Below are 26,802 nucleotides of genomic sequence, written 5' to 3' on the forward strand. Positions count from 1 at the left end.
GGTTCTAGTCAAGATTCTAGCAGTCGTGTTTAGCACTAACTGAAGTTTATTTAGTGCTTTATCCGGGTAGCCGGAAAGTAGAGCATTGCAGTAGTCTAACCTAGAAGTGACAAAAGCATGGATTAATTTTTCTGCATCATTTTTGGACAGATTATTTTTATTTGATTATTTATTTTAAATTTAAGGGGTGGATCAGCTTAATATTGTGGAAAGATTGTTGCTTCCATCAATGTAATTGTCTGCATCATTTCCAATCCTCCATATCGTAAAAATATCCATATACATACAGTGGGGCACCATAATTTACAAATCAATTCATAAAAAATCCTACAATGTGATTTTCTGGATTTTTTTTCTTCTCATTTTGTCTGTCATAGTTGAAGTGTACCTATGATGAAAATTACAGGCCTCTCTCATCTTTTTAAGTGGGAGAACTTGCACAATTGGTGGCTGACTAAATACTTTTTTGCCCCACTGTATAGGGCAGGTAGTCAAGGAGGTGATGGAGTCCAGGTGAATCTGACGCGCAGGTGTACGTAACGATGGTGACAGGTGTGCACATAACGAGCAGCCTGGTGATCTAGAGGCTGGAGAGGGAACACACGTGATTGTCAGAGTCGGCGTATTCAATCTTAGTCTTGGATTGATGCTTTGCCTGTTTGATGGCTCGTCGGAGGCCATAGTGGGACTTCTTATAAACGTCTGGATTAGTGTCCTGCTCCTTGAAAGGGTCAGCTCTAGCGTTTAGCTCAGTGCGGATGTTGTCTGTAAATTCATTGGCTTCTGGTTGAGGTATGTACGTACAGTCACTGTGGGGATGATGTCATCGATGCACTCATTGAAGAAGCCGGTGACTGATGTGGTAAACTCCTCAATGTTATTGGATGAATCGCAGAACATATTCCAGTCTGTGCTAGCGAAACAGTCCTGTGTTGTCTGCTTCAGTGGACCACAGATCACAGCATCTGCTGATGTACGATTATGATCATTTTTTTTTACAATATTTTTTTTTTTACAAAAGCTGCTCATGGGCAATTCCACAAGAACAGGGTGATGCTGAGACTCAGATTTTTCATTTTTCATTAAATGTATGTGCAATAAAGACATTTTCATACAACTCTATGCACAAGGACTGCTTTAAATTATTTTCACAGAACATTTTACATAAAAACACATTTTTATTGTATTTTTTTTCTATTTGGTTTTATTTTATATTTTCTGCACTTTGAGATTATTTTATATAATAAAGTGTTTTACAAATGTAATAAATTATTATTATTATTATTTACTTAAAGAGCAGTGCAGATTCTGGTAACAGAATGACAGCACAAACAGCACAAACCGTCATTCTGTTACCAAACTTTGCATCTGCACTGTTCTTTAAGTAAATTTATTTTTGTCAAATGTTCTGTGGAAATTGTTTAAAAGTCATCATTTTACATAGAGTTGTGTATGGTTGCAATCGTCGGCTTTTGTTTGACATACCCAGATGTTTCACTTTAAAATGTATCAGCATCACTCTGTTAACATGGAATAGCCCTCATCTGAAGAAGACTCGTGACAAAGTGTAAAATAGAAGAAGAAGAAGAAGAAACAGATGATGAAGAACATTTGAGAGTCAAATCTCTCATTTAGCGGAGGGATATGCGCTCCGCCTCCCAGTCTACTTGACGCTGGGACAGATGAGTCGGGAGAGTTAGGCGAAGGCTTTGGAGGGGAAAAAAAGTCACATTAAAAAAAAGCAAAAAAAAACCCGGCTTTAAATAGAGAAAAGTACTAAGGAAGCGACCAGCCTGCCTCAATTCTTGAAAGGTATGCGATGAAATGATAGCTTACCCACTAGATAAGCATGTTTCCATGGGTAGGCTACACAATTACCAAGTTTTAATCAGTAAAGCTAGGCTTGGGTACTTTTCCAGAGGGGGGTGGGGTGTAGCTAGCTGGAGAAGTGATTGAAAAAGTTATCTCTGGAATGGTGGAGAAGGAGAACATTGCTAGTTAGCTAGGAATTGGGGTGGGGGGGTGGGGATAAAGACGATATTTGTGGTCAAAATAGGACGTGTTCTCGTTAACGTCAGCCATATAAAACCACACGAACAACTTTTGATTGTGCCATCAATTCGGTTCAACTCGATAACCCAACTGGCTGACTTAATTCACTTGTAGCGTGTCGAGCTAGCTAACGGTAGCTACGTTTAGCCAAGTTTAGCCTACGAGTTTAACCAACGAGCTAACGAACTAGCAAAATTAGCGAAATGGAAATAAAATTCATATTTTCCACTCTTAGCCATAATCACTTAACCTTAGCTACATACGTAAAATTATGAATAAAGAATATCTGAAAACGAAATACACATGGCTAGCTAGCTATGTGTATTGAATCAAATTGAAAACGTACTAGTTAACTGTAATGTTACTGTAATGTCTACTTTGGAAGTTAGCTACTTTGTTCAACGTCGACAAAAAGGTGTATTCCAGGGAATCGGGACATGTGTTGCTTTCAAGCTTCAGTGGTATAATGGTTGTTGATTATGGGTCAAGTACCTTAATGAGTATCACCTTGGGTGGGGATGGGGAGACATCTCATGCTTAGTTACCGGAACCATCCTTTGTTTCGCCCTTCACTTTCATCGTGTAGCCAGAGCATGGCCATGTCAGAATTGTCTCAACGTTCAGTATTATTTTCTCAAGTCTGTTGAATGTTGCTATACATTTTGCTGAATTTCTCAGCTTTATCTCAACAAGATTCTGTTCTGCCCAATGGTTATTGAAGAGAGGCACTCTCCAAACCTGGTACCCATGGTGACGGTCAAACTCTTCATCCACACACTTGTTTGTGTTGTTGCTTCCTGACCCTGCTTACAGGACAGCCAGGCAGGAAAAGACTTAGGTGTGAAGTGATGTTATCAGTCACTGGACTCGGGGCTCTGTGCACCTCGTTTCCTGTCGTTAACGTTATTGTATTGCTGTCATCGCTCACTTGGCATTACAGCCTCACAGCAACAGAAACCAGACAGGCTGTGTCCGGAGAGCTTGCTTACCAAGTTATCCATATATTCATGGATGAAACAACACACCTACATGGATCTTTAGAGAGTGCGTGAATAGCCTAGCTAGTATCTGCTACATTTTGTTGTCCTTGTATACCCTGCCATCTCACTTCTTCACACATGCAAAGCTCACAATTTTTTTTTTTCCTGTGTTGACTGAAGTGTAAGGTATATTTCATTCCCTATAGGACTCCACTATTGCTCTTTTCCCCTATTGTAACAATGAAACATGAAGCTCTAAACTGCCTGGTGCTGTTGGACAGCTGTGTGCAGTAAGGGAAGGGATATGATGAGAAAGGAGCTTTCAGTGGCCTCACATCCTCTCTGCTAGGGCTGTTTTCAACAGCTGTGCAGCAATGCCTGTATTTTCTGTCTCTGTCCACCCAGTATGGCTGTCCCAGACAAAAAAAAATAATAATCTTGGTCTACCGAGAAGAGTCTGTTCTTTCAACCAATCGATTCAACACCTTTTAAAAAAAAAAAAACGTTTTTCCAAATATAGACACACCCTGTGTTTGAATAAAATCAACTTTATGTAGGCTACTGAGCAAGTCTGATGCTTTAAGTACTGCGAACCAGTGATCAATATAGCAAATAAACCTCTTCCTGATCCTTCTGCTGCTGCTGGCCTTTGCAGATTCTGCCTTTTATGTTCCTGCAGTTGCCGGTAACTTGGCACTTAGTTGCCTATTAACGTACCATTTTCGCTGGTCTGTGTGTCAGTTACGATTTTCATATGCACATTTTCGTGGAACAGTTTAATTTATAGTCTTCATAGCTCAAAATCAATGGCATGTGGTTAATCAAAATTCTATTTAAATGTAACGTCTGTTGCCATTGGCAATATGTAAAAGTAGCCTACATAAAGCCAACATCATAAACATTGCAGCTCACCGTTAGAAAATAGCCAGAATTGAAAAAAAAAAAAAAAATTTTAATATAAAAAAATCCTATAAATCACCTTGGCCACGCATGGTCTGTCTTCACGGAACCTGAAACATTGTATGAACTATTAACACCAGTGTGCCCCAGACAGACACAGCTGTAGGCTATTTGTGCAAGGGATAAGAAGTAATCAGGTAGGCCTGTTTTATGACGTTTACACCGGATCAGAGCGTGACATCCCCCCCCCCATTTCAATGCTGAGTGGTCATCGACGGGGAAGAGAGCTGGAAAGATTTGTCAAATAGGCTACGTTGAGGAACTATTGTCATTCTCATTGGATGTACAGACAAACTTAGTTTACTTGCCAGTTTTTGAGGTAAAGAAAACACTACTTTGAGAAGCTCAACAACTCATTAGTGGTGGTGCGTTAAGCCAATCCAGAAACAGTATCAGATCCCCAAATGGACACATTTTTATAGGCCTACATTTGCACGCAGGCCAGGTAGCCGATGGGCGTAGAAGTAGGCCTAATCGGGTGCACATCCTTACTCAAGATTGACAGGAGCGCGCCAAACAGAAGGCCACTACTAAATTAACAAGTCATAAATGGAATGAAATAAAGCGTAACTTTCCTCACTGGTGTGCCATCCCTGCGGCCTCCACTATAGACTAGTCCACTCAGACAGGCATCTCGTGTGCCATAAAATATTTTAATTTATAAACTGGGTGGTTCGAGCCCTGAATGCTGACAGCTGCGATGTATCAGACTGTATATCATGGGTTTTGAGAAAATTATTTATTTTTACTGCTCTAATTACGTTGTTAACCAGTTTATAATAGCAATAAGGCACCTCGGGAGTTTGTGGTATATGGCCAATATACCACTGCTAAGGGCTGTGTCCAGGCACTCCACATTGCGTTGTGTCTAAGAACAGCCCTTAGCCGTGGTAAATTGGCCATAAACCACACCCCCCTCGTGTCTTATTACTTAACTATTTGCCACTGCTCGACAAAAAAAAATCTTGGGCGACCAACTCTTTGGTCCTTAAAAAGCGGCTGTATGTGAAATATTGTCTGCTATAGGGTGGTAAATGACAAAACCGCATGATGACTTTTGTTTCCAACATTAGGGCTGTTTTCCTAAACAAGTCAAATCCGCTAAGTGTTTTGTTTCCAACATTAGGGCTGTTTTCCTAAACAAGTCAAATCCACTAAGTGTTTTGTTTCCAACATTAGGGCTGTTTTCCTAAACAAGTCAAATCCGCTAAGTGTTTTGTTTCCAACATTAGGGCTGTTTTCCTAAACAAGTCAAATCCACTAAGTGTTTTGTTTCCAACATTAGGGCTGTTTTCCTAAACAAGTCAAATCCGCTAAGTGTTTTGTTTCCAACATTAGGGCTGTTTTCCTAAACAAGTCAAATCCGCTAAGTGTTTTGTTTCCAACATTAGGGCTGTTTTCCTAAACAAGTCAAATCCACTAAGTGTTTTGTTTCCAACATTAGGGCTGTTTTCCTAAACAAGTCAAATCCGCTAAGTGTTTTGTTTCCAACATTAGGGCTGTTTTCCTAAACAAGTCAAATCCACTAAGTGTTTTGTTTCCTTGCCATGATACTAAGGAGTATGGTGATACTGGTATCGTCCCGGGCTTAGATCAAATCAAATTTTATTTGTCACATACACCTGGCTAACAGATGTTAATGCGAGTGTAGCAAAATGCTTGTGCTTCTAGTTCCGACCATGCAGTAATAACCAACGAGTAATCTAACCTAACAATTCCACAACTACTACCTTATACACACACGTGTAAAGGGATGAAGAATATGTACATAAAGACATATGAATGAGTGATGGTGCAGAACGGCATAGGTAAGATGCAGTAGATGGTATCGAGTACAGTATATACATATGAGATGAGTAATGTAGGGTATGTAAACATAAAAGTGGCATAGTTTAAAGTGGCTAGTGATACATGTATTACATAAAGATGGCAAGATGCAGTAGATGATATCGAGTAATGTGGGGTATGTAAACATTATATTAAGTGGCAGTAGATGTCACCTGACCTGAGGATTCTGTTGTGCAATATATTTCCAACACAGCTTCTCTTCTTTTTCCCCCTCCAGGTTCCACACTAGACCTTTACCTAGGCTCTGGCCACCTCATCATATGGTACGGACCTAACCAGAGGGAGAAGAGGAGGGAGAGAATAGGTCCTTTTCCTATTTATGTCTGCCTATTGACTAGCTACGTTTGTAAATCCTCTGGGCTGTTGTGTCCCAGAGGCCTGATCTCAGCTGAACTTGTTCCCCAAACTGCACTCCCCTCAGTGAGGTTGGTTGTGACCCAGCTCCAAGGTACATCCCACCTCACGGCAGGCTTTCCTTTCCTGAGCAGCAGCAGCAGCTGTGTCCTGCCTGCGTCCTGCCTCTATTTCCTGTCCTTGGTGTGCAAGGCCAAGCCTCCTCTCTACACTCCCCTTCCCCAAACACACACTCTCCCTGTTGTACACGATCCAAGAAGAGGAATCGTCAATCCCTTAACTTCCTGGTACATTTCTCTCCCTCGCTCCACTCCTTCTCACCCTGGACAGCGGCACCATGACCTCTATGTCCAGCCTGTTCTCCTTCACCAGTCCAGCTGTGAAGCGTCTGCTGGGGTGGAAGCAGGGGGACGAGGAGGAGAAATGGGCTGAGAAGGCTGTTGACGCTCTGGTCAAGAAACTGAAGAAGAAGAAAGGAGCTATGGAGGACCTGGAGAAAGCCCTTAGCAGCCCAGGACAACCCAGTGAGTGTCTGTCTGTCTGTAGTGTTTTTTTATTTTTTATTTTACCTTTATTTAACCAGGCAAGTCAGTTAAGAACAAATTCTTATTTTCAATGACGGCCTGGGGGTTAACTGTGGGGGTTAACTGCCTGTTCAGGGGCAGAACGACCTTGTCAGCTCGGGGGTTTGAACTCGCAACCTTCCGGTTACTAGTCCAACGCTCTAACCACTAGGCTACCCTGCCGCCCCAGTGTACTGTGTGTGTGCGGTGTCATACTTGGTCCATTTCAGGCCAGGTGTGTGTGTGTGTGTGTGTCTTTCTCTCTCTGGATCATAGAGTATTCTAGATGACTTAAGAAAGTGATCATCATAATACTTTGGTCCAGATATTTTCTCACCTTTCCCCTAAAACCCGTCTCTCTAATCTCCTGCCCTGCCAGGTAAGTGTGTGACCATCCCTCGGTCTCTGGACGGTCGTCTCCAGGTGTCTCACAGGAAGGGTCTCCCCCACGTTATCTACTGCAGAGTGTGGAGGTGGCCCGACCTACAGTCTCACCACGAGCTCAAACCTCTGGAGGTGTGCGACTACCCCTTCGGCTCCAAGCAGAAGGAGGTCTGCATTAACCCCTACCACTACAAGAGAGTAGAGAGCCCAGGTACATCATGTGTTCATTCCTATTACAGTATTGACTCAATCTAATGCATTGCAAGACCTTAGTCTAAACGTGTGATTAATTTGTGGCTGTTGTCCACATCTTTCAACAAGAAATGTGTAGGACACGGTAAGGCTAATCTGTCTTAAGTTACCGTTTTAAGTTAAGTGAAGGAGAGTACGGACTTTTCACACTATATAGATTAGAGTTTCCAATAAATATCCCTCAAGGTGATTTCATCAAAACAATATGGGACATTCTGACTGCTTCCTTAGAGATAGGAAGTGTTCTCTTGTCTCCTTGTGAGTGACGTGATATCTACCCTTGAATTGGTTCATGCGGAGCTGTCAGGCAGGGAGGGGGAGGAGCAGAGCACAGGACAAGGACTTTCAAAATGACCTGATCAATAGGATCTGCATCATAGTATATTGTTTGTTTTTGTTGTTGTTGTTGTTGAATGTAATGGAAATAAGAAGAGAACTGGTATTGAAAGCACTTTCATTCAGATGTAAAGGCTAGATGGCAAGTCCTTTCAATTGACATGCACAACAGTTCCAAATGACGACCGGTCATGCTGATGAGAACATATGTTTTCACTGGTTTCAGATGAAATACTGTAGTGTCTCAAGGTTTCTTTTTAAAGTCTCTTCAATCCCAATGTATATATTATTTCAAAAATAAAATCTCTTCTCCACCAGTGCTGCCTCCGGTGTTGGTGCCTCGCCACAGTGAGTTCAACCCCCAACACAGCCTCCTGGTCCAGTTCAGGAACATGACTCACAACGAGCCTCACATGCCCCTGAACGCCACCTTCCCAGAGTCCTTCCAGCAGCACAGCGGGGGCAGCGGCTCCTCCTTCCCAATCTCCCCCAACTCCCCCTACCCTCCCTCCCCAGCCTCCAGCGGAGGGGTGGGCACCTACCCCAACTCTCCTGCCAGCTCCGGACCCTCCAGCCCCTTCCAGCTTCCAGGTAGATGTCAGTATACACTCCTATCATATATCATGCACCTATGTGTTTATTGATAGTCCGTTACCATGGCTGCTATTACAACATAATATGTTGTTAGCTTATGTCATATATTCACACTTGTACACTTCACCTGGTCTCACACTGCCCTTTGACCTTCTGAGTATGTAAAAAAAAAAAAGTGTTTTCCTGGTGAAAATGTGATTTTTAGAAATCAGTGGAGGACAATTTGGTTTGATTTCTAACAGTTTGGGATGATGGTCCATGATACAAACCAGGGTCCTCTGACAGCCAGGGGGAACAATCAAAATGCCAACTAAAGAGTGTCACAAAGCCCGGCATCAGGTTGACTGTCAGTCACTGTGCTCATCGCTGGGCCCAACATAGCTCCTATTCTGGTGTGTGTGTATATATACAGTTGAAGTCGGAATTTACATACACCTTAGCCAAATACATTTAAACTCAGTTTTTCCACAATTCCTGACATTTAATCTTAGGAAAAATTATTTGTCTTAGGTCAGTTAGGATCACCACTTTATTTTAAGAACGTGAAATGTCAGAATAATAGTAGAGAGAAGGATTTATTTCAGCTTTTATTTCTTTCATCACATTCCCAGTGGGTCAGAGGTTCACATGCACTCAATTAGTATTTGGTAGCATTGCCTTTTTAAATTGTTTAACTTGGGTCAAATGTTTCGGGTAGCTTCCCACAATAAGTTGGGTGAATTTTGGCCCATTCCTCCTGACAGAGCTGGTGTAACGGAGTCAGGCTTGTAGGCCGCCTTGCTCACACATGCTTTTTCAGTTCTGCCCACAAATGTTCTATAGGTCAGGGCTTGAGGTCAGGGCTTTGTGGTGGCCACTCCAATACCTTGACTTTCTTGTCCTTAAGCCATTTTGCCACAACTTTGGAAGTATGCTTGGGATCATTGTCCATTTGGAAGACTCACTTTAATTTGACTGACTGATGTCTTGAAATGTTGCTTCAATATATCCACATAATTTTCCTCCCTCAATATGCCATCTATTTTGTGAAGTGCACCAGTCCCTCCTGCAGCAAAGCACCCCCACAACATGATGCTGCCACCGCCGTGCTTCACAGTTGGGATGGTGTTCTTCAGCTGGCAAGCCTTTTTCCTCCAAATATAACGATGGTCATTATGGCTATTTTTGTTTCATCAGACCAGGGGACATTTCTCCAAAAAGTAAGATCTTTGTCCCCATGTGCAGATGCAAACCGTAGTCTGGCTTTTTTATTGCGGTTTTGGAGCAGTGGCTTCTTCCTTGTTGAGCTGCCTTTCAGGCTATGTCGATATAGGACTTGTTTTACTGTGGACATAGATACTTTTGTACTTGTTTCCTCCAGCATCTTCACAAGGTCCTTTTCTGTTGCTCTGGGATTGATTTTGCATTTTTAGCACAAGTACGTTCATCTCTAGGCGACCGAACGCGTCTCCTTCCTGAGAGGTATGACGGCTGAGTGGTCCCATGGTACTTGTGTACTATTGTTTGTACAGATGAACGTGGTCCCTTCAGGCGTTTGGAAATTACTCCCAAGGATGAACCAGACTTGTGGACGTCTAAAAAAATAAATCTGGGGTCTTGGCTGATTTCTTTTGATTTTCCCATGATGTCAAGCAAAGAGGCACAGAGGTTGAAGGTAGGCCTTGAAATACATCCACAGGTACACCTCCAATGGACTCAAATGATGTCAATTAGCCTATCAGAAGCTTCTAAAGCCATGACATCATTTTTGGGAATTTTCCAAGGCACAGTCAATTTATTGTGTGTTAACTTCTGACCCACTGGAATTGTGATACAGTGAAATAATCTGACTAAACAAGTGTTGGAAAAATTACTTTTCATGCGTGAAGTAGATGTCCTAACTGACTTGCCAAAACTATAGTTTGTTAATAAGAAATTTGTGGAATGGTTGAAAAACGAGTTTTAATGACTCCAACCGAAGTGTATGTAAACTTCCGACTTCAACTATATATCCCCAGCCAGTGAGATTTGCTGGTGAAAAGGGCTGCTGTAGTCAGGCATAATGGCAGCAGGGAAAATAGTTTTTTGCCTTTTTAATTGTGGTGAATTACCCCCAGGGTTGAATCACTGCAGTGCTAGTACTGTCACTTCTATGTGCTACCCAGACCCCGTCTTTTACGCTGCCGCTACTTTCTGTTTAGAATTTATGCGTAGTCACCTTAACTCTACCTACATGTACATATTACCTCAACTAACAGGTGCCCCCGCACATTGACTCTGTACCGGTACCCCCTGTATGTAGCCTCCACATTGACTCTGTACCGGTACCCCCTGTATATAGCCTCCACATTGACTCTGTACCGGTACCCCCTGTATGTAGCCTCCACATTGACTCTGCACCGGTACCCCCTGTATATAGCCTCCACATTGACTCTGTACCGTAATACCCTGTATATAGCCTCGCTACTGTTCTTTTACTGCTGCTGTTCAATTATTTGTTGCTTTTATAAAAAATAAAAAAATCTACTTCCAAATCCAATCTAATTTTATTTGTCACATGCACCGAATACAACAGGTGTAGTAGACCTTACAGTGAGATTCTTACTTACAAGCTCCTAATCAACAATACAATTTAAAATATAAGAATAAGAAATAAAAGGAACGAGTAATTAAAGAGCAGCAGTAAAATAACAATGCCGACTATATACAAGGGGTACTGGTACAGAGTCGATGTGCAGGGGCACCGGTTAATTGAGGTAATGTGTACATGTAGGTAGAGTTATTAAAGTGACTATGCATAGATAACCGAGTAGCATTGGTGTAAAAGAGTGGGTGGGGGGGCAATGCAAATAGTCTGGGTAGCCATTTGATTAGATGTTCAGGAGTCTTATGTCTTGGGGGTAGAAGCTGTTTAGAAGCCTCTTGGACCTAGACTTGGCACTCGGGTACCGCTTGCCGTGCGGTAGCAGAGAGAACAGTATATGACTAGGGTGGCTGGAGTCTTTGACAATTTTTTTGGGGCCTTCCTCTGATACCGCCTGGTATAGAGGTCCTGGATGGCAGGAAGCTTGGCCCCAGTGATGTACTGGGCCTTACTCACTACCCTCTGTAGCGCCTTACAGTCAGATGCCGAGCAGTTGCCATACCAGGCAGTGATGCAACGTCAGGATGCTCTGGTGCAGCTGTCAAACCTTTTGAGGATCTGGGGACCCATGCCAAATTTTTTCAATCTCCTGAGGGGGAATAGGTTTTGTTTTGCCCTCTTCACAATGGTTTTTGTGTGCTTGGACCATGTTAGTTTGTTGATGTGGACACCAACGAACTTGAAGCTCTCAACATGGTCCACTACAGCCCCGTCGATGAGAATGGGGGTGTGCTCGATCCACCTTTTCCTCTAGTCCACAATCATCTTGTTTGTCTTGGAAACGTTGAGGGAGATGTTGTCTTGGTACCACACGGCCAGGTCTCTTACCACCTCCCTATAGGCTGTCTCATCGTTGTCGGTGATCAGGCCTTCCACTGTTGTGTCATCGGCAAACTTAATGATGGTGTTGGAGTCATGCCTGGCCATGCAGTCATGAGTGAACAGGGAGTACAGAAGGGGACTGAGCACGCACCCCTGAGTGGCCCCTGTGTTGAGGATCAGCTTGGCGGATGTCCAGAGGGAGATGTTTAGTCCCAGGGTTTTTAGCTTATTGATGAGCTTTGAGGGCACTAGGGTGTTGAACTCTGAGCTGTAGTCAATGAATTACATTCTCACAAAGGTGTTCCTTTTGTCCAGGTGTGAAAGGGCAGTGTGGAGTGCAATAGAGATTGCATCATCTGTTAGAGCGCTATGCAAATTGGATTGGGTCTAGGGTTTCTGGGATAATGGTGTAGATGTGAGCCATGACCAGCCTTTCAAAGCACTTCATGGCTACAGACGGGAGTGCTACGGGTCGGTAGTCATTTAGGGAGGTTACCTTAGTCCCTGTGTCCAAGAACGTTATGGCGGTCTACTTTAAACATGTTGGTATTACAGACTCGGACAGGGAGAGGTTGAACATGTCAGTGAAGACACTTGCCAGTTGGTCAGCGCATGCTCGAAGTACACGTCCTGGTAATCCGTCTGGCCCTGCGGCCTTTTGAATGTTGACCTGTTTAAAGGTCTTAATCACACTGGCTGCGGATCACATGATTACCCAGTCGTCTGGAAACAGCTGGTGCTCTCATGCATGTTTCAGTGTTATTTGTCTTGGAGCAAGCATAGAAGTAGTTTAGCTCTTCTGGTAGGCTCCTGTCACTGGGCAGCTCTCGACTGTGCTTCCCTTCAGTCTGTAATGGTTTGCAAGCCCTGCCACATCCGAGTGTCGGAGCCTGTGTAGTACGATTCGCTCTTAGTCCTGTATTGGCGCTTTGCCTGTTTGATGGTTCGTCGGAGGGCATAGCGGGATTTCTTACATTTCCGGGTTAGAGTCCCCGCTCCTTGAAAGTGGCAACTCTACCCTTTTTAGCTCAGTGCGGATGTTGCCTGTAATCCATGGCTTCTGGTTGGGGTATGTACGTACGGTCACTGTGGGGATTACGTCCTTGATGCACTTCTTGATAAAGCCAGTGACTGATGTGGTGTACTCCTCAATGCCATTGGAAGAATCCCGGAACATATAACCAGTCTGTGCTAGCACAACAAAGCTGTAGCTTAGCATCTGCTTCATCTGACCACTTTATTTATTTTTTAAATTATTGACTGAGTCACTGGTGCTTGGTCTGTAGGAAGACCAGTCTTCTCATTAGAAAACATTACCAACAGTCCCCACCCATACCCCACTTGAAACGTTTCTCAATTTCAGTCCTCATCAGTGGTTGTGTAATACAACACTTATGGGACTTGTCCATACATTAGTGTTCCATGTGGCGGATGTGTGTGAAACCCTACACCTGTTTCCGGGTAGAGAAAGATCCTGTGGTGGCGGATGGGTTTTTAACTCCTCTTGGGAGTTGTCAGTCCTCTGTGTGTGTGTGTGTGTGGACAGCCATTTGTCATCAGCTGCATCTGGTCTCTTAACTATCTGTCCATTTGTGGTGTTTTTTCTCTCCAGCTGATACCCCACCCCCGGCTTACATGCCCCCTGACGAGCAGATGGGACAGGAGGGGTCCATGGAGACCAGCAGCAGCGGGCCCAGGAACATGCCTAGTGGGGGTGAGGAGTCTGACCTTCAACTTTTACACAATAAAAAATATTCTCCACTTTAATCAATCAGGAATTCCTGATTCCTGACATCATATCCTTCATTCATTGGAACTGATTTATCCTAATTGTCTACGTTGACCTGATCACATGGCAGTCAATACAAACTGAAATCCTACTGTTCCCTGAAGGAGAGAAACGAGGTACAACATACTACGGGGAGTCGCACTCTCGTGACTTCGGTTGAAGGATCTATACTGATCAACGATATAAACCCAGCATGTAAAGGGTTGGTTTCATGAGCTAAAATGAAAGATGGAAGCTGATTTTGCTCAAATTTGTTTACGCTCAAATTTGTTTACATCCCTGTGCATTTCACCTTTGCCAAGCTAATCCATCCACCTGACAGGTGTGGCATATCAAGAAGCTGATTAAACAGCGGAATCATTCCATAGGTGCACCTTGTGCTGGGGGAGAATAAAAGGCCACTCTAAAATGGGCAGGTTTGTAACCCAGTTGGAACAGGGACAGCCCCCCCCCCCCTTCAATGGCTTATACTTTTAGGGGTTTAACATGGACAGGTGTTCAAACGTGAGACTGTACAGCCTGGATGAAGTCAGACCCCTTATAGATGCAGTAAAGAGGTCAATTGAACTGGACCAAACAATGGAATTGCCATGGAAACGTTTGGGGGGGAATCCAGTATCTCCTCATTGTCTCTCTCCCCCCCCCGAAAAACGAACCTACATTTAGGGAATTGTTTACATGTATGTCACAATGTTGAAGTAAAAATCGGAGTATAATGCTTGTATGGATGTCAAGACCAACACATGTCAACACCAATGAACTGCATTACAGTAATAATAAAATTAAAAAACATCACCGATTTCTGTATGCTAGCTATGCTAATCACCTTATAGGAACGGGAATTAGCATTTAGCCGCCACTTCTTCTAAACATGAAAGGAGACTACTACTACATTAGGGGGTGTGCTGAGTAGTTGGCCAAAACGGGTCTTGTAACAGAAATGGGCAATTTCCTGGATACGATTTATGATCACTGATAATTACAAAAAACACTTTCTCATGTCAGTCAGTCGTATTAAGGTTTTACATGGTCTAATTAACTCAACTGGCTAGTTTACCTGTCTGTAAAGAGAAGGGTGGGCTGTACGTTGATCCTGCTGCTCTGATTGGATAGAGTGACGCTGTATTTCTCTGCCCACTCGCTTCATAATTACACCCCTATCACTTTTTTCGCTAATGTTTTCGGTCTGATCATTTAGTTTACTGCTGCCTGCTACTGTGATGCATCACATGGCGAGGACGTTTGCTATCAAGCTATCGATGTGCATAATATCTAATAAGCAGGGTAAGGGTATGAAAATGAGGATGTTTAATCCGACAAAGTTGGCTGCCCGCTGCAAATTGAGGGCACACCCATCCGCGCGCTGCTCCTAATCTGCAGCTATTAAGCAGGGAGGTATTTTGCCAAAATCAATTTAAAACGCATATTTTAACACTTTAAAAAAAATAATTTAATGTATTTTTATCACAACTATCATCCTATCCGACTATCAACTTTTCAATTTCAAAACAAGTATGGCCATGTCTGCACACCCCTATTCTAAATGTTATGCAGCCAAATCGGACTTAAGTAACCACATTTGTGGGCCTGTTTACAACGTCTGCGTTCCATTGGCCACTTTACCGCTACAACTTCTGCTTTACCTCATCTATGTACACGGGGCTCCGGCAATGACTGACGTAGCACCCTGTTTGGCTGGGACCAAACGGGGGGGGGGGGGGGGGGGGAATTGATGTTACTGTAATGTTCTTGTGGAGGGGCTCAGACCCATGCTAAGGCCCCTCGCTCCAGGGGGGGTTACCTGAGCCGAGCGCTCGGCGGCTCCTTCCTCATTGATAGGTGCCCGTAAGCCCCACTCCCTCCAACTCCCAGGAATTGGAAATAGAAATGTGATTGCCATAACGCCGGGGGAAAGACAATGAGCTGCATTCGCCGGAGGTTATGTATGTTAGCTGATGTTAGCCATTAAGGCTTCTGACAGCAGCATGTTCCGTTTAGAATAACCAAGCGATTTAACGCTAGCTACGTTAATACTAAACAAGCGAGCTATCGACGCAATTCCACTGTTAAAGGAAGCCGGAATAGCTAGCCAGTAGCTAGCTTGCCTCTGCAAGTTGGTTAAACCTGGCTAGCACGATATGCAGCGCTTGTTCGCTAATTTGGTCTCAGGTCTACGTAAGACATGGATCACCAAGGTGGGACCTGGACCCTTCTTGGAAAGAGAGTCAAGCGGTGCTTAACCAAGGCAAATGCATGAACCTGGTCACCCTCTCTCTTCGGATACTTCCCCGTAACCGGGGACAGAGCATACAGGAGCCGGGAGACATTCGACCAGACCGACCCAAACCGCTTCCGCGTCCCTCAACTTCGACTCAGCTGAGGTACGGCCACCCGAAAGAGGAAGTCCGTATTGGGAACACCAAGCCCCCTAAAGAATGCTACACAATTGTCAAGAGAACCTGCGTTGCGGACTAGTAGGGGAACAGTGCCAGCCTTCCCCTAGTCTCGAGCACAAACTGAGGGCAGCTTGACCGTGCGCCGAGACATACGAGACGATAAACGTGAGTGTTACAAACCCGTACCCGGGCTTATTAGTGTAACCCCTTAGATTCTTGACTGTCACTACTTTGCAGGACTGACACGCGCACACAGGATCATCTAGTTCAGACGAGTGCCCTGTGTTATTAGTCTGGCAATGAAACACACAGCGTAGGTGTTCAGTTAATGAATTTACATTCCTCCAGCTCGGTCTTCACCATAGTCATAAATGAACGACCAACATGGATATAATAACACAATGCTATCGTATAGTTTTACAAAGAATGCACATCACGAGAACACGTGCTGTATTTTACAGTAACGTGAACCAAGGTTTAAAATACAACCAATCAGCTAGCTTCAGAGATGCCATTATAAAAAATATTCACCACATAAATTACAACATACCTGGCAATTATTATATATATTTTTTTATTATTTTACCTTTTATCTAGGCAAGACAGTTAAGAACAAATTAAAATTTTCAATGACGGCCTAGGAACAGTGGGTTAACTGCCCCTTGTTCAGGGGCAGAACGACAGATTTGTACCTTGTCAGCTCGGGGATTCGATCTTGCAACCTTCCGGTTACTAGTCCAACGCTCTAACCACTAGGGATAGTTTGCTCCGTATACATTCATAAGGCACTTTATACAGTTAGACGAGACAATTTATAAAGGATTATAACATGTTATATCCCAAAATGGAGTGGAGCACAACTTTCTACATACCGTTCATTTTTAATTATGGCGAAGACGGTAACTCAAGTATGGCGACACTGGTGAACTTGACACCAGACCAATTGCAGCTTATACCAGCAGAGGCCGTAGTAACATGTATAAGAGCCTTAAATAGAGACATAACATCTTGGAACTTATTCCCTTTTTAGAATGAGAATATACCACCTAGGGACCGTTTAGTCGGCGCAACGTAAGACTGTCTCGTTTTCCAGTTTTGTTTTAAGGTAGTGTTCACGCCGAAGTGATGAGCTGAACAATTGAAGGAATGAATCCAAGCCTCACGTTTATCACCTGTGGAAGGCTTTGGCTCCCAGTGAGGCACAGATTTCATTGGCCTCGTCAGGCGCGACTGCCCATAATATGTTGTACCGAAGTTGACTGACTGAAAAGGAACTATGGGCACTACCAATGCACCACATCATTCATGAATTGATCACATTTGAAATGGTACATTTCAAGATTTACGCATCCATTTTCCTTTACAACAAAGAAAGATCCCTGTAGATGTGGAGTACGAGGAACCGAGCCACTGGTCTAGAATTGTTTACTATGAGTTAAACCTCCGCTCCACCTCCTCCCTGTAGATGTGGAGTATGAGGAACCGAGCCAGTGGTCTAGAATTGTGTACTATGAGTTAAACCTCCGCTCCACCTTCTCCCTGTAGATGTGCAGCCAGTGGAGTACGAGGAACCGAGCCACTGGTGCAGTATTGTGTACTATGAGTTGAACAACAGAGTGGGTGAGGCCTACCATGCTTCTTCTACCAGCGTCCTGGTGGACGGCTTCACCGACCCCTCCAACAACAAGAACCGCTTCTGCCTGGGGTTGCTCTCCAACGTCAACCGTAACTCAACCATAGAGAACACACGCCGCCACATCGGCAAAGGTGAGAATAAATAAATAAACAAACACACGCGCGCGGTGCCACATCGGCGAAGGTGAACACGGCATCACATTGAGATTAATAGATTAGTTGATGAGGTTGTGAAGATTGAAATTAGATGAGGGGTTTAGAGAAAGTGTGGGGAAGAAATGGTGACAAACATGCATGATATTCAACTAAAACATGCATTTAAAAAAAAAAAAATTGTATTCTGGGTTGTGTTATTTATTTGCTAGGTATTACTGTACTGTTGGAGCTAGAAACACAAGCATTAGGTATTACCGTACTGTTGGAGCTAGAAACACAAGCATTAGATATTACTGCACTGTTGGAGCTAGAAACACATGCATTAGGTATTACTGTACTGTTGGAGCTAGAAACACAAGCATTAGATATTACTGTACTGATGGAGCTAGAAACACAAGCATTAGGTATTACTGTACTGTTGGAGCTAGAAACACAAGCATTAGGTATTACTGTACTGATGGAGCTAGAAACACAAGCATTAGGTATTACTGTACTGATGGAGCTAGAAACACAAGCATTAGGTATTACTGTACTGTTGGAGCTAGAAACACAAGCATTAGGTATTACTGTACTGTTGGAGCTAGAAACACAAGCATTAGGTATTACTGTACTGTTGGAGCTAGAAACACAAGCATTAGGTATTACTGTACTGTTGGAGCTAGAAGCACAAGCATTAGAATATTACTGTACTGTTGGAGCTAGAAACACAAGCATTAGATATTACTGTACTGATGGAGCTAGAAACACAAGCATTATATATTACTGTACTGTTGGAGCTAGAAACACAAGCATTAGATATTACTGTTCTGTTGGAGCTAGAAACACAAGCATTAGATATTACTGTACTGATGGAGCTAGAAACACAAGCATTATTAGATATTACTGTACTGTTGGAGCTAGAAACACAAGCATTAGATATTACTGTACTGATGGAGCTAGAAACACAAGCATTAGATATTACTGTACTGATGGAGCTAGAAACACAAGCATTAGGTATTACTGTACTGTTGGAGCTAGAAACACAAGCATTAGATATTACTGTACTGTTGGAGCTAGAAACACAAGCATTAGGTATTACTGTACTGATGGAGCTAGAAACACAAGCATTAGGTATTACTGCACTGTTGGAGCTAGAACCACAAGCATTAGATATTACTGTACTGATGGAGCTAGAAACACAAGCATTAGATATTACTGTACTGATGGAGCTAGAAACACAAGCATTAGATATTACTGTACTGTTGGAGCTAGAACCACAAGCATTAGATATTACTGTACTGATGGAGCTAGAAACACAAGCATTAGATATTACTGTACTGATGGAGCTAGAAACACAAGCATTAGATATTACTGTACTGTTGGAGCTAGAAACACAAGCATTAGATATTACTGTACGTATGGAGCTAGAAACACAAGCATTAGGTATTACTGTACTGTTGGAGCTAGAAACACAAGCATTAGGTATTACTGTACTGTTGGAGCTAGAAACACAAGCATTAGGTATTACTGTACTGATGGAGCTAGAAACACAAGCATTAGGTATTACTGTACTGATGGAGCTAGAAACACAAGCATTAGGTATTACTGTACTGTTAACTAGAAACACAAGCATTAGGTATTACTGTACTGTTAACTAGAAACACAAGCATTAGATATTACTGTACTGTTGGAGCTAGAAACACAAGCATTAGATATTACTGTACTGTTGGAGCTAGAAACACATGCATTAGGTATTACTGTACTGATGGAGCTAGAAACACAAGCATTAGGTATTACTGTACTGTTGGAGCTAGAAACACAAGCATTAGGTATTACTGTACTGTTGGCGCTAGAAACACAAGCATTATATATTACTGTACTGTTGGAGCTAGAAACACAAGCATTAGATATTACTGTACTGATGGAGCTAGAAACACAAGTATTAGATATTACTGTACTGATGGAGCTAGAAACACACGCATTAGAATATTACTGTACTGTTGGAGCTAGAAACACAAGCATTAGGTATTACTGTACTGTTGGAGCTAGAAACACAAGCATTAGGTATTACTGTACTGTTGGAGCTAGAAACACAAGCATTAGATATTACTGTACTGATGGAGCTAGAAACACAAGCATTAGATATTACTGTACTGTTAACTAGAAACACACGCATTAGATATTACTGTACTGTTGGAGCTAGAAACACAAGCATTAGATATTACTGTACTGATGGAGCTAGAAACACAAGTATTAGATATTACTGTACTGTTGGAGCTAGAAACACAAGCATTAGATATTACTGCACTGTTGGAGCTAGAAACACAAGCATTAGATATTACTGTACTGTTGGAGCTAGAAACACACGCATTAGATATTACTGTACTGATGGAGCTAGAAACACAAGCATTAGGTATTACTGTACTGTTGGAGCTAGAACCACAAGCATTAGATATTACTGTACTGATGGAGCTAGAAACACAAGCATTAGATATTACTGTACTGATGGAGCTAGAAACACATGCATTAGATATTACTGTACTGATGGAGCTAGAAACACAAGCATTAGATATTACTGTACTGATGGAGCTAGAAACACATGCATTAGATATTACTGTACTGATGGAGCTAGAAACACAAGCATTAGATATTACTGTACTGTTGGAGCTAGAACCACAAGCATTAGATATTACTGTACTGATGGAGCTAGAAACACAAGCATTAGATATTACTGTACTGATGGAGCTAGAAACACAAGCATTAGGTATTACTGTACTGATGGAGCTAGAAACACAAGCATTAGGTATTACTGTACTGTTGGAGCTAGAAACACAAGCATTAGATATTACTGCACTGTTGGAGCTAGAAACACAAGCATTAGGTATTACTGCACTGATGGAGCTAGAAACACAAGCATTAGATATTACTGTACTGTTGGAGCTAGAAACACAAGCATTAGGTATTACTGTACTGTTGGAGCTAGAAACACAAGCATTAGGTATTACTGCACTGTTGGAGCTAGAAACACAAGCATTAGGTATTACTGCACTGTTGGAGCCAGAAACACAAGCATTAGGTATTACTGCACTGTTGGAGCTAGAAACACAAGCATTAGGTATTACTGTACTGATGGAGCCAGAAACACAAGCATTAGATATTACTGTACTGATGGAGCCAGAAACACAAGCATTAGATATTACTGTACTGATGGAGCTAGAAACACAAGCATTAGATATTACTGTACTGTTGGAGCTAGAAACACATGCATTAGGTATTACTGTACTGATGGAGCTAGAAACACAAGCATTAGGTATTACTGTACTGTTGGAGCTAGAAACACAAGCATTAGGTATTACTGTACTGTTGGCGCTAGAAACACAAGCATTATATATTACTGTACTGTTGGAGCTAGAAACACAAGCATTAGATATTACTGTACTGATGGAGCTAGAAACACAAGTATTAGATATTACTGTACTGATGGAGCTAGAAACACACGCATTAGAATATTACTGTACTGTTGGAGCTAGAAACACAAGCATTAGGTATTACTGTACTGTTGGAGCTAGAAACACAAGCATTAGGTATTACTGTACTGTTGGAGCTAGAAACACAAGCATTAGATATTACTGTACTGATGGAGCTAGAAACACAAGCATTAGATATTACTGTACTGTTAACTAGAAACACACGCATTAGATATTACTGTACTGTTGGAGCTAGAAACACAAGCATTAGATATTACTGTACTGATGGAGCTAGAAACACAAGTATTAGATATTACTGTACTGTTGGAGCTAGAAACACAAGCATTAGATATTACTGCACTGTTGGAGCTAGAAACACAAGCATTAGATATTACTGTACTGTTGGAGCTAGAAACACACGCATTAGATATTACTGTACTGATGGAGCTAGAAACACAAGCATTAGGTATTACTGTACTGTTGGAGCTAGAACCACAAGCATTAGATATTACTGTACTGATGGAGCTAGAAACACAAGCATTAGATATTACTGTACTGATGGAGCTAGAAACACATGCATTAGATATTACTGTACTGATGGAGCTAGAAACACAAGCATTAGATATTACTGTACTGATGGAGCTAGAAACACATGCATTAGATATTACTGTACTGATGGAGCTAGAAACACAAGCATTAGATATTACTGTACTGTTGGAGCTAGAACCACAAGCATTAGATATTACTGTACTGATGGAGCTAGAAACACAAGCATTAGATATTACTGTACTGATGGAGCTAGAAACACAAGCATTAGGTATTACTGTACTGATGGAGCTAGAAACACAAGCATTAGGTATTACTGTACTGTTGGAGCTAGAAACACAAGCATTAGATATTACTGCACTGTTGGAGCTAGAAACACAAGCATTAGGTATTACTGCACTGATGGAGCTAGAAACACAAGCATTAGATATTACTGTACTGTTGGAGCTAGAAACACAAGCATTAGGTATTACTGTACTGTTGGAGCTAGAAACACAAGCATTAGGTATTACTGTACTGATGGAGCCAGAAACACAAGCATTAGATATTACTGTACTGATGGAGCCAGAAACACAAGCATTAGATATTACTGTACTGATGGAGCTAGAAACACAAGCATTAGATATTACTGTACTGTTGGAGCTAGAAACACATGCATTAGGTATTACTGTACTGATGGAGCTAGAAACACAAGCATTAGGTATTACTGTACTGTTGGAGCTAGAAACACAAGCATTAGGTATTACTGTACTGTTGGCGCTAGAAACACAAGCATTATATATTACTGTACTGTTGGAGCTAGAAACACAAGCATTAGATATTACTGTACTGATGGAGCTAGAAACACAAGTATTAGATATTACTGTACTGATGGAGCTAGAAACACACGCATTAGAATATTACTGTACTGTTGGAGCTAGAAACACAAGCATTAGGTATTACTGTACTGTTGGAGCTAGAAACACAAGCATTAGGTATTACTGTACTGTTGGAGCTAGAAACACAAGCATTAGATATTACTGTACTGATGGAGCTAGAAACACAAGCATTAGATATTACTGTACTGTTAACTAGAAACACACGCATTAGATATTACTGTACTGTTGGAGCTAGAAACACAAGCATTAGATATTACTGTACTGATGGAGCTAGAAACACAAGTATTAGATATTACTGTACTGATGGAGCTAGAAACACAAGCATTAGGTATTACTGTACTGTTGGAGCTAGAACCACAAGCATTAGATATTACTGTACTGATGGAGCTAGAAACACAAGCATTAGATATTACTGTACTGATGGAGCTAGAAACACATGCATTAGATATTACTGTACTGATGGAGCTAGAAACACAAGCATTAGATATTACTGTACTGATGGAGCTAGAAACACATGCATTAGATATTACTGTACTGATGGAGCTAGAAACACAAGCATTAGATATTACTGTACTGTTGGAGCTAGAACCACAAGCATTAGATATTACTGTACTGATGGAGCTAGAAACACAAGCATTAGATATTACTGTACTGATGGAGCTAGAAACACAAGCATTAGGTATTACTGTACTGATGGAGCTAGAAACACAAGCATTAGGTATTACTGTACTGTTGGAGCTAGAAACACAAGCATTAGATATTACTGCACTGTTGGAGCTAGAAACACAAGCATTAGGTATTACTGCACTGATGGAGCTAGAAACACAAGCATTAGATATTACTGTACTGTTGGAGCTAGAAACACAAGCATTAGGTATTACTGTACTGTTGGAGCTAGAAACACAAGCATTAGGTATTACTGCACTGTTGGAGCTAGAAACACAAGCATTAGGTATTACTGCACTGTTGGAGCCAGAAACACAAGCATTAGGTATTACTGCACTGTTGGAGCTAGAAACACAAGCATTAGGTATTACTGTACTGATGGAGCCAGAAACACAAGCATTAGATATTACTGTACTGATGGAGCCAGAAACACAAGCATTAGATATTACTGTACTGTTGGAGCTAGAAACACAAGCATTAGGTATTACTGCACTGTTGGAGCTAGAAACACAAGCATTAGATATTACTGTACTGATGGAGCTAGAAACACAAGCATTAGATATTACTGTACTGATGGAGCATTTTTCTCTTTTTTTTCTCTCACTCCCTCAGGTGTCCACCTGTACTATGTAGGAGGTGAGGTGTATGCAGAGTGTCTGAGTGACACCAGTATCTTCGTTCAGAGTCGTAACTGTAACTATCATCATGGTTTCCACCCCACCACGGTGTGTAAGATCCCTAGTGGCTGCAGTCTGAAGATCTTTAACAACCAGGAATTTGCTCAGCTGCTGGCCCAGTCTGTGAACCATGGCTTTGAGGCGGTCTACGAACTGACCAAGATGTGCACCATCCGCATGAGCTTTGTAAAGGTGATATACAATTTACATTTTGATTCAACAATGATATTAGTTTCAGTACTATGTACAGTTCACTGCTTTATGATAAAAAAAAAAAAAGATGTTTTGTGGAAATAATTTGAAACAGTTATCTTAATTTCATTGAAAGAGCAACTCGGCAATGTTGAGAATAACACTGGGGCACACTGTGGCGTAACACTGAAATGGAAAACAAGCATTTCTGATTGGACAAATTCGCTGTTTCATTCCTTTTTTTTTTTTTACCATTTACTGAATATGACCCATCTTTAACTTTCTCTCTCTCGCTCCCCCCCCCAACAGGGCTGGGGAGCCGAGTATCACCGACAAGATGTCACCAGCACCCCCTGTTGGATAGAAGTGCACCTTCACGGCCCTCTGCAGTGGCTGGATAAAGTGCTGACACAGATGGGCTCTCCTCTCAACCCCATCTCCTCAGTGTCCTAATGGTTACCCCACAGACCAGACTCTCAACCCCATCTCTTCAGTGCCCTAATGGTTAACCCCCCCCAACAGACCAGACTCTCAACCCCATCTCCTCAGTGTCCTAATGGGTACCCCACAGACCAGACTCTCAACCCCATCTCTTTAGTGCCCTAATGGTTAACCCCCCCCAACAGACCAGACTCTCAACCCCATCTCTTCAGTGTCTTAATGGTCCCCCCCCCCCCTTAGACCAGACTCTCAACCCCATCTCTTCAGTGTCTTAATGGTGCCCCAGACCAGACTCTCAACCCCATCTCTTCAGTGTCTTAATGGTCCCCCAGACCAGACTCTCAACCCCATCTCTTCAGTGTCTTAATGGTCCCCCAGACCAGACTCTCAACCCCATCTCTTCAGTGTCTTAATGGTGCCCCAGACCAGACTCTCAACCCCATCTCTTCAGTGTCTTAATGGTCCCCCAGACCAGACTCTCAACCCCATCTCTTCAGTGTCTTAATGGTCCCCCACCCCTAGACCAGACTCTCAACCCCATCTCTTCAGTGTCTTAATGGTCCCCCAGACCAGACTCTCAACCCCATCTCTTCAGTGTCTTAATGGTCCCCCACCCCTAGACCAGACTCTCAACCCCATCTCTTCAGTGTCTTAATGGTCCCCCACCCCTAGACCAGACTCTCAACCCCATCTCTTCAGTGTCTTAATGGTCCCCCACCCCTAGACCAGACTCTCAACCCCATCTCTTCAGTGTCTTAATGGTGCCCCAGACCAGACTCTCAACCCCATCTCTTCAGTGTCTTAATGGTCCCCCACCCCTAGACCAGACTCTCAACCCCATCTCTTCAGTGTCTTAATGGTCCCCTAGACCAGACTCTCAACCCCATCTCTTCAGTGTCTTAATGGTCCCCCACCCCCAGACCAGACTCTCAACCCCATCTCTTCAGTGTCTTAATGGTCCCCCACCCCTAGACCAGACTCTCAACCCCATCTCTTCAGTGTCTTAATGGTCCCCCACCCCTAGACCAGACTCTCAACCCCATCTCTTCAGTGTCTTAATGGTGCCCCCCCCCCTTTTTTTTTACATTGTTTATTTTATTTTAATGTTTTAATGAGTAAAAGGAGATGTTAAAAGGCTGAACTGTTTACAGTATCTGTCTGCAGAAGGGATGTTGAACCCAGGGCAGCAGAATTAAAAGAAAGAAAAATGGAGGCTACAAGCAGAAGATTAAAGTAGAGTAGCGGCACAAAATAATGAACAAAGTACTGCTCTGAGTCATCAACTACCAACCATGTGCTTATTCTATTGAGAGTAGTAGGACTGGAAAGCATGTACCTTACTTTATATTTTAAATGTTTTTTTTTAAGGATTTTGCATAAAATGTTTGAAATATTTTCTTTCTGTATTTTTTTTTTTTTAGTTAAAAAATAATAATAATGAAATGTATATCACTACTACTACAAATTTACCACAGTCAAACTACTTTGCAAACTTTTTTTTTTTTTGCCATGTTTTCTAATGCTATACATCTAAGGTATAGATATCATTATGTTTACTATTAAGACTCAGATCTCAATGTTTCCATTTTATAGTTTCTATCACTAGAAAAACTTGAGTTACTGCCATTTTTAAATAAAGTATGTCTAACTGATAACTATGATATGAGTTCATTTAATGAATGTTTTGAGCAGGTGACAAGCGAGAAACATCACACTTCTCAGAGGAGAACTGATCAATGAAGTTGTCAATGATGCTGGGTCTGTTCTCTGTACATACCGTATATGTTCAAGTGACAGAATGACTTTCTGTATTCATTAACCATCTTTTTTATGTTTTTATCTTGTGGAGGTAAGTTTTCTGTGTAGGGTACAGTTTGTGGCATTATTCTGATATGACAGAATCAACTTCATTAGCACAAAGTTAACCGGTAATGGGTAACAGTGACTACATGTTTATTCACCTGATTTATATTATGTTTTAACACTTTTGTGAATACTTGTCTGTTGTCACGACAACTTCTATTGAAAAACAAGCATTGGTGGATACTTTAGTTGCGATGCTGACATTTTAATGGTGCGGCACTACAGTCTATTACGGTTAATAAAACCCATCATTTGATTGGCGCTAGTACGTGGTAGGAAATCAACTTGCCAGACCACCATTGGTAAAATATATATCCCTGTTCATCTATTGGTCCGCGTTGAGTTACCG

General features: G+C 42.2%; 1 protein-coding gene across 4 annotated transcripts; it reads left to right on the forward strand.

The window, feature by feature from the left end:
• Nucleotides 1-1,434: 1,434 nt before the first annotated feature.
• smad5 (SMAD family member 5) lies at nucleotides 1,435-26,245 on the forward strand. 4 transcript variants are annotated; one of them, XM_036943441.2, is made up of 9 exons: nucleotides 1,596-1,812; nucleotides 6,058-6,288; nucleotides 6,525-6,718; nucleotides 7,137-7,352; nucleotides 8,048-8,326; nucleotides 13,381-13,482; nucleotides 17,499-17,720; nucleotides 23,893-24,149; nucleotides 24,459-26,245. In XM_036943441.2, the coding sequence occupies exons 3-9, from the start codon at nucleotides 6,532-6,534 to the stop codon at nucleotides 24,600-24,602; spliced, it is 1,407 nt and encodes a 468-aa protein (XP_036799336.1). In that variant the 5' UTR covers nucleotides 1,596-1,812; nucleotides 6,058-6,288; nucleotides 6,525-6,531; the 3' UTR covers nucleotides 24,603-26,245. The 4 variants fall into 4 exon arrangements, with proteins under 4 accessions (XP_036799338.1, XP_090054986.1, XP_036799336.1 ...); XM_090198861.1 differs by having other exon boundaries at nucleotides 1,640-1,812; nucleotides 8,048-8,320; XM_036943443.2 differs by having other exon boundaries at nucleotides 1,435-1,812; nucleotides 6,058-6,718; nucleotides 8,048-8,320.
• The last annotated feature ends 557 nt before the right edge of the window (nucleotides 26,246-26,802 follow it).

The sequence above is a fragment of the Oncorhynchus mykiss genome, chromosome 14 (genome assembly GCF_057628025.1).
Source record: "Oncorhynchus mykiss isolate SJ-2025 chromosome 14, ASM5762802v1, whole genome shotgun sequence".
Taxonomy (NCBI): Eukaryota; Metazoa; Chordata; class Actinopteri; order Salmoniformes; family Salmonidae; genus Oncorhynchus; species Oncorhynchus mykiss.

Excerpts from the sequence above, each read along its gene's own strand:
- smad5 (XM_090198860.1), top strand. The coding sequence starts at position 6,532 with ATGACCTCTATGTCCAGCCTGTTCTCCTTCACCAGTCCAGCTGTGAAG. Across the intron at positions 8,327-13,380 it reads CTTCCAGCTTCCAGGTAGAT|CTGATACCCCACCCCCGGCT; the intron begins GTCAGTATACAC and ends TTTTCTCTCCAG. Across the intron at positions 17,721-23,892 it reads ACGCCGCCACATCGGCAAAG|GTGTCCACCTGTACTATGTA; the intron begins GTGAGAATAAAT and ends TCACTCCCTCAG.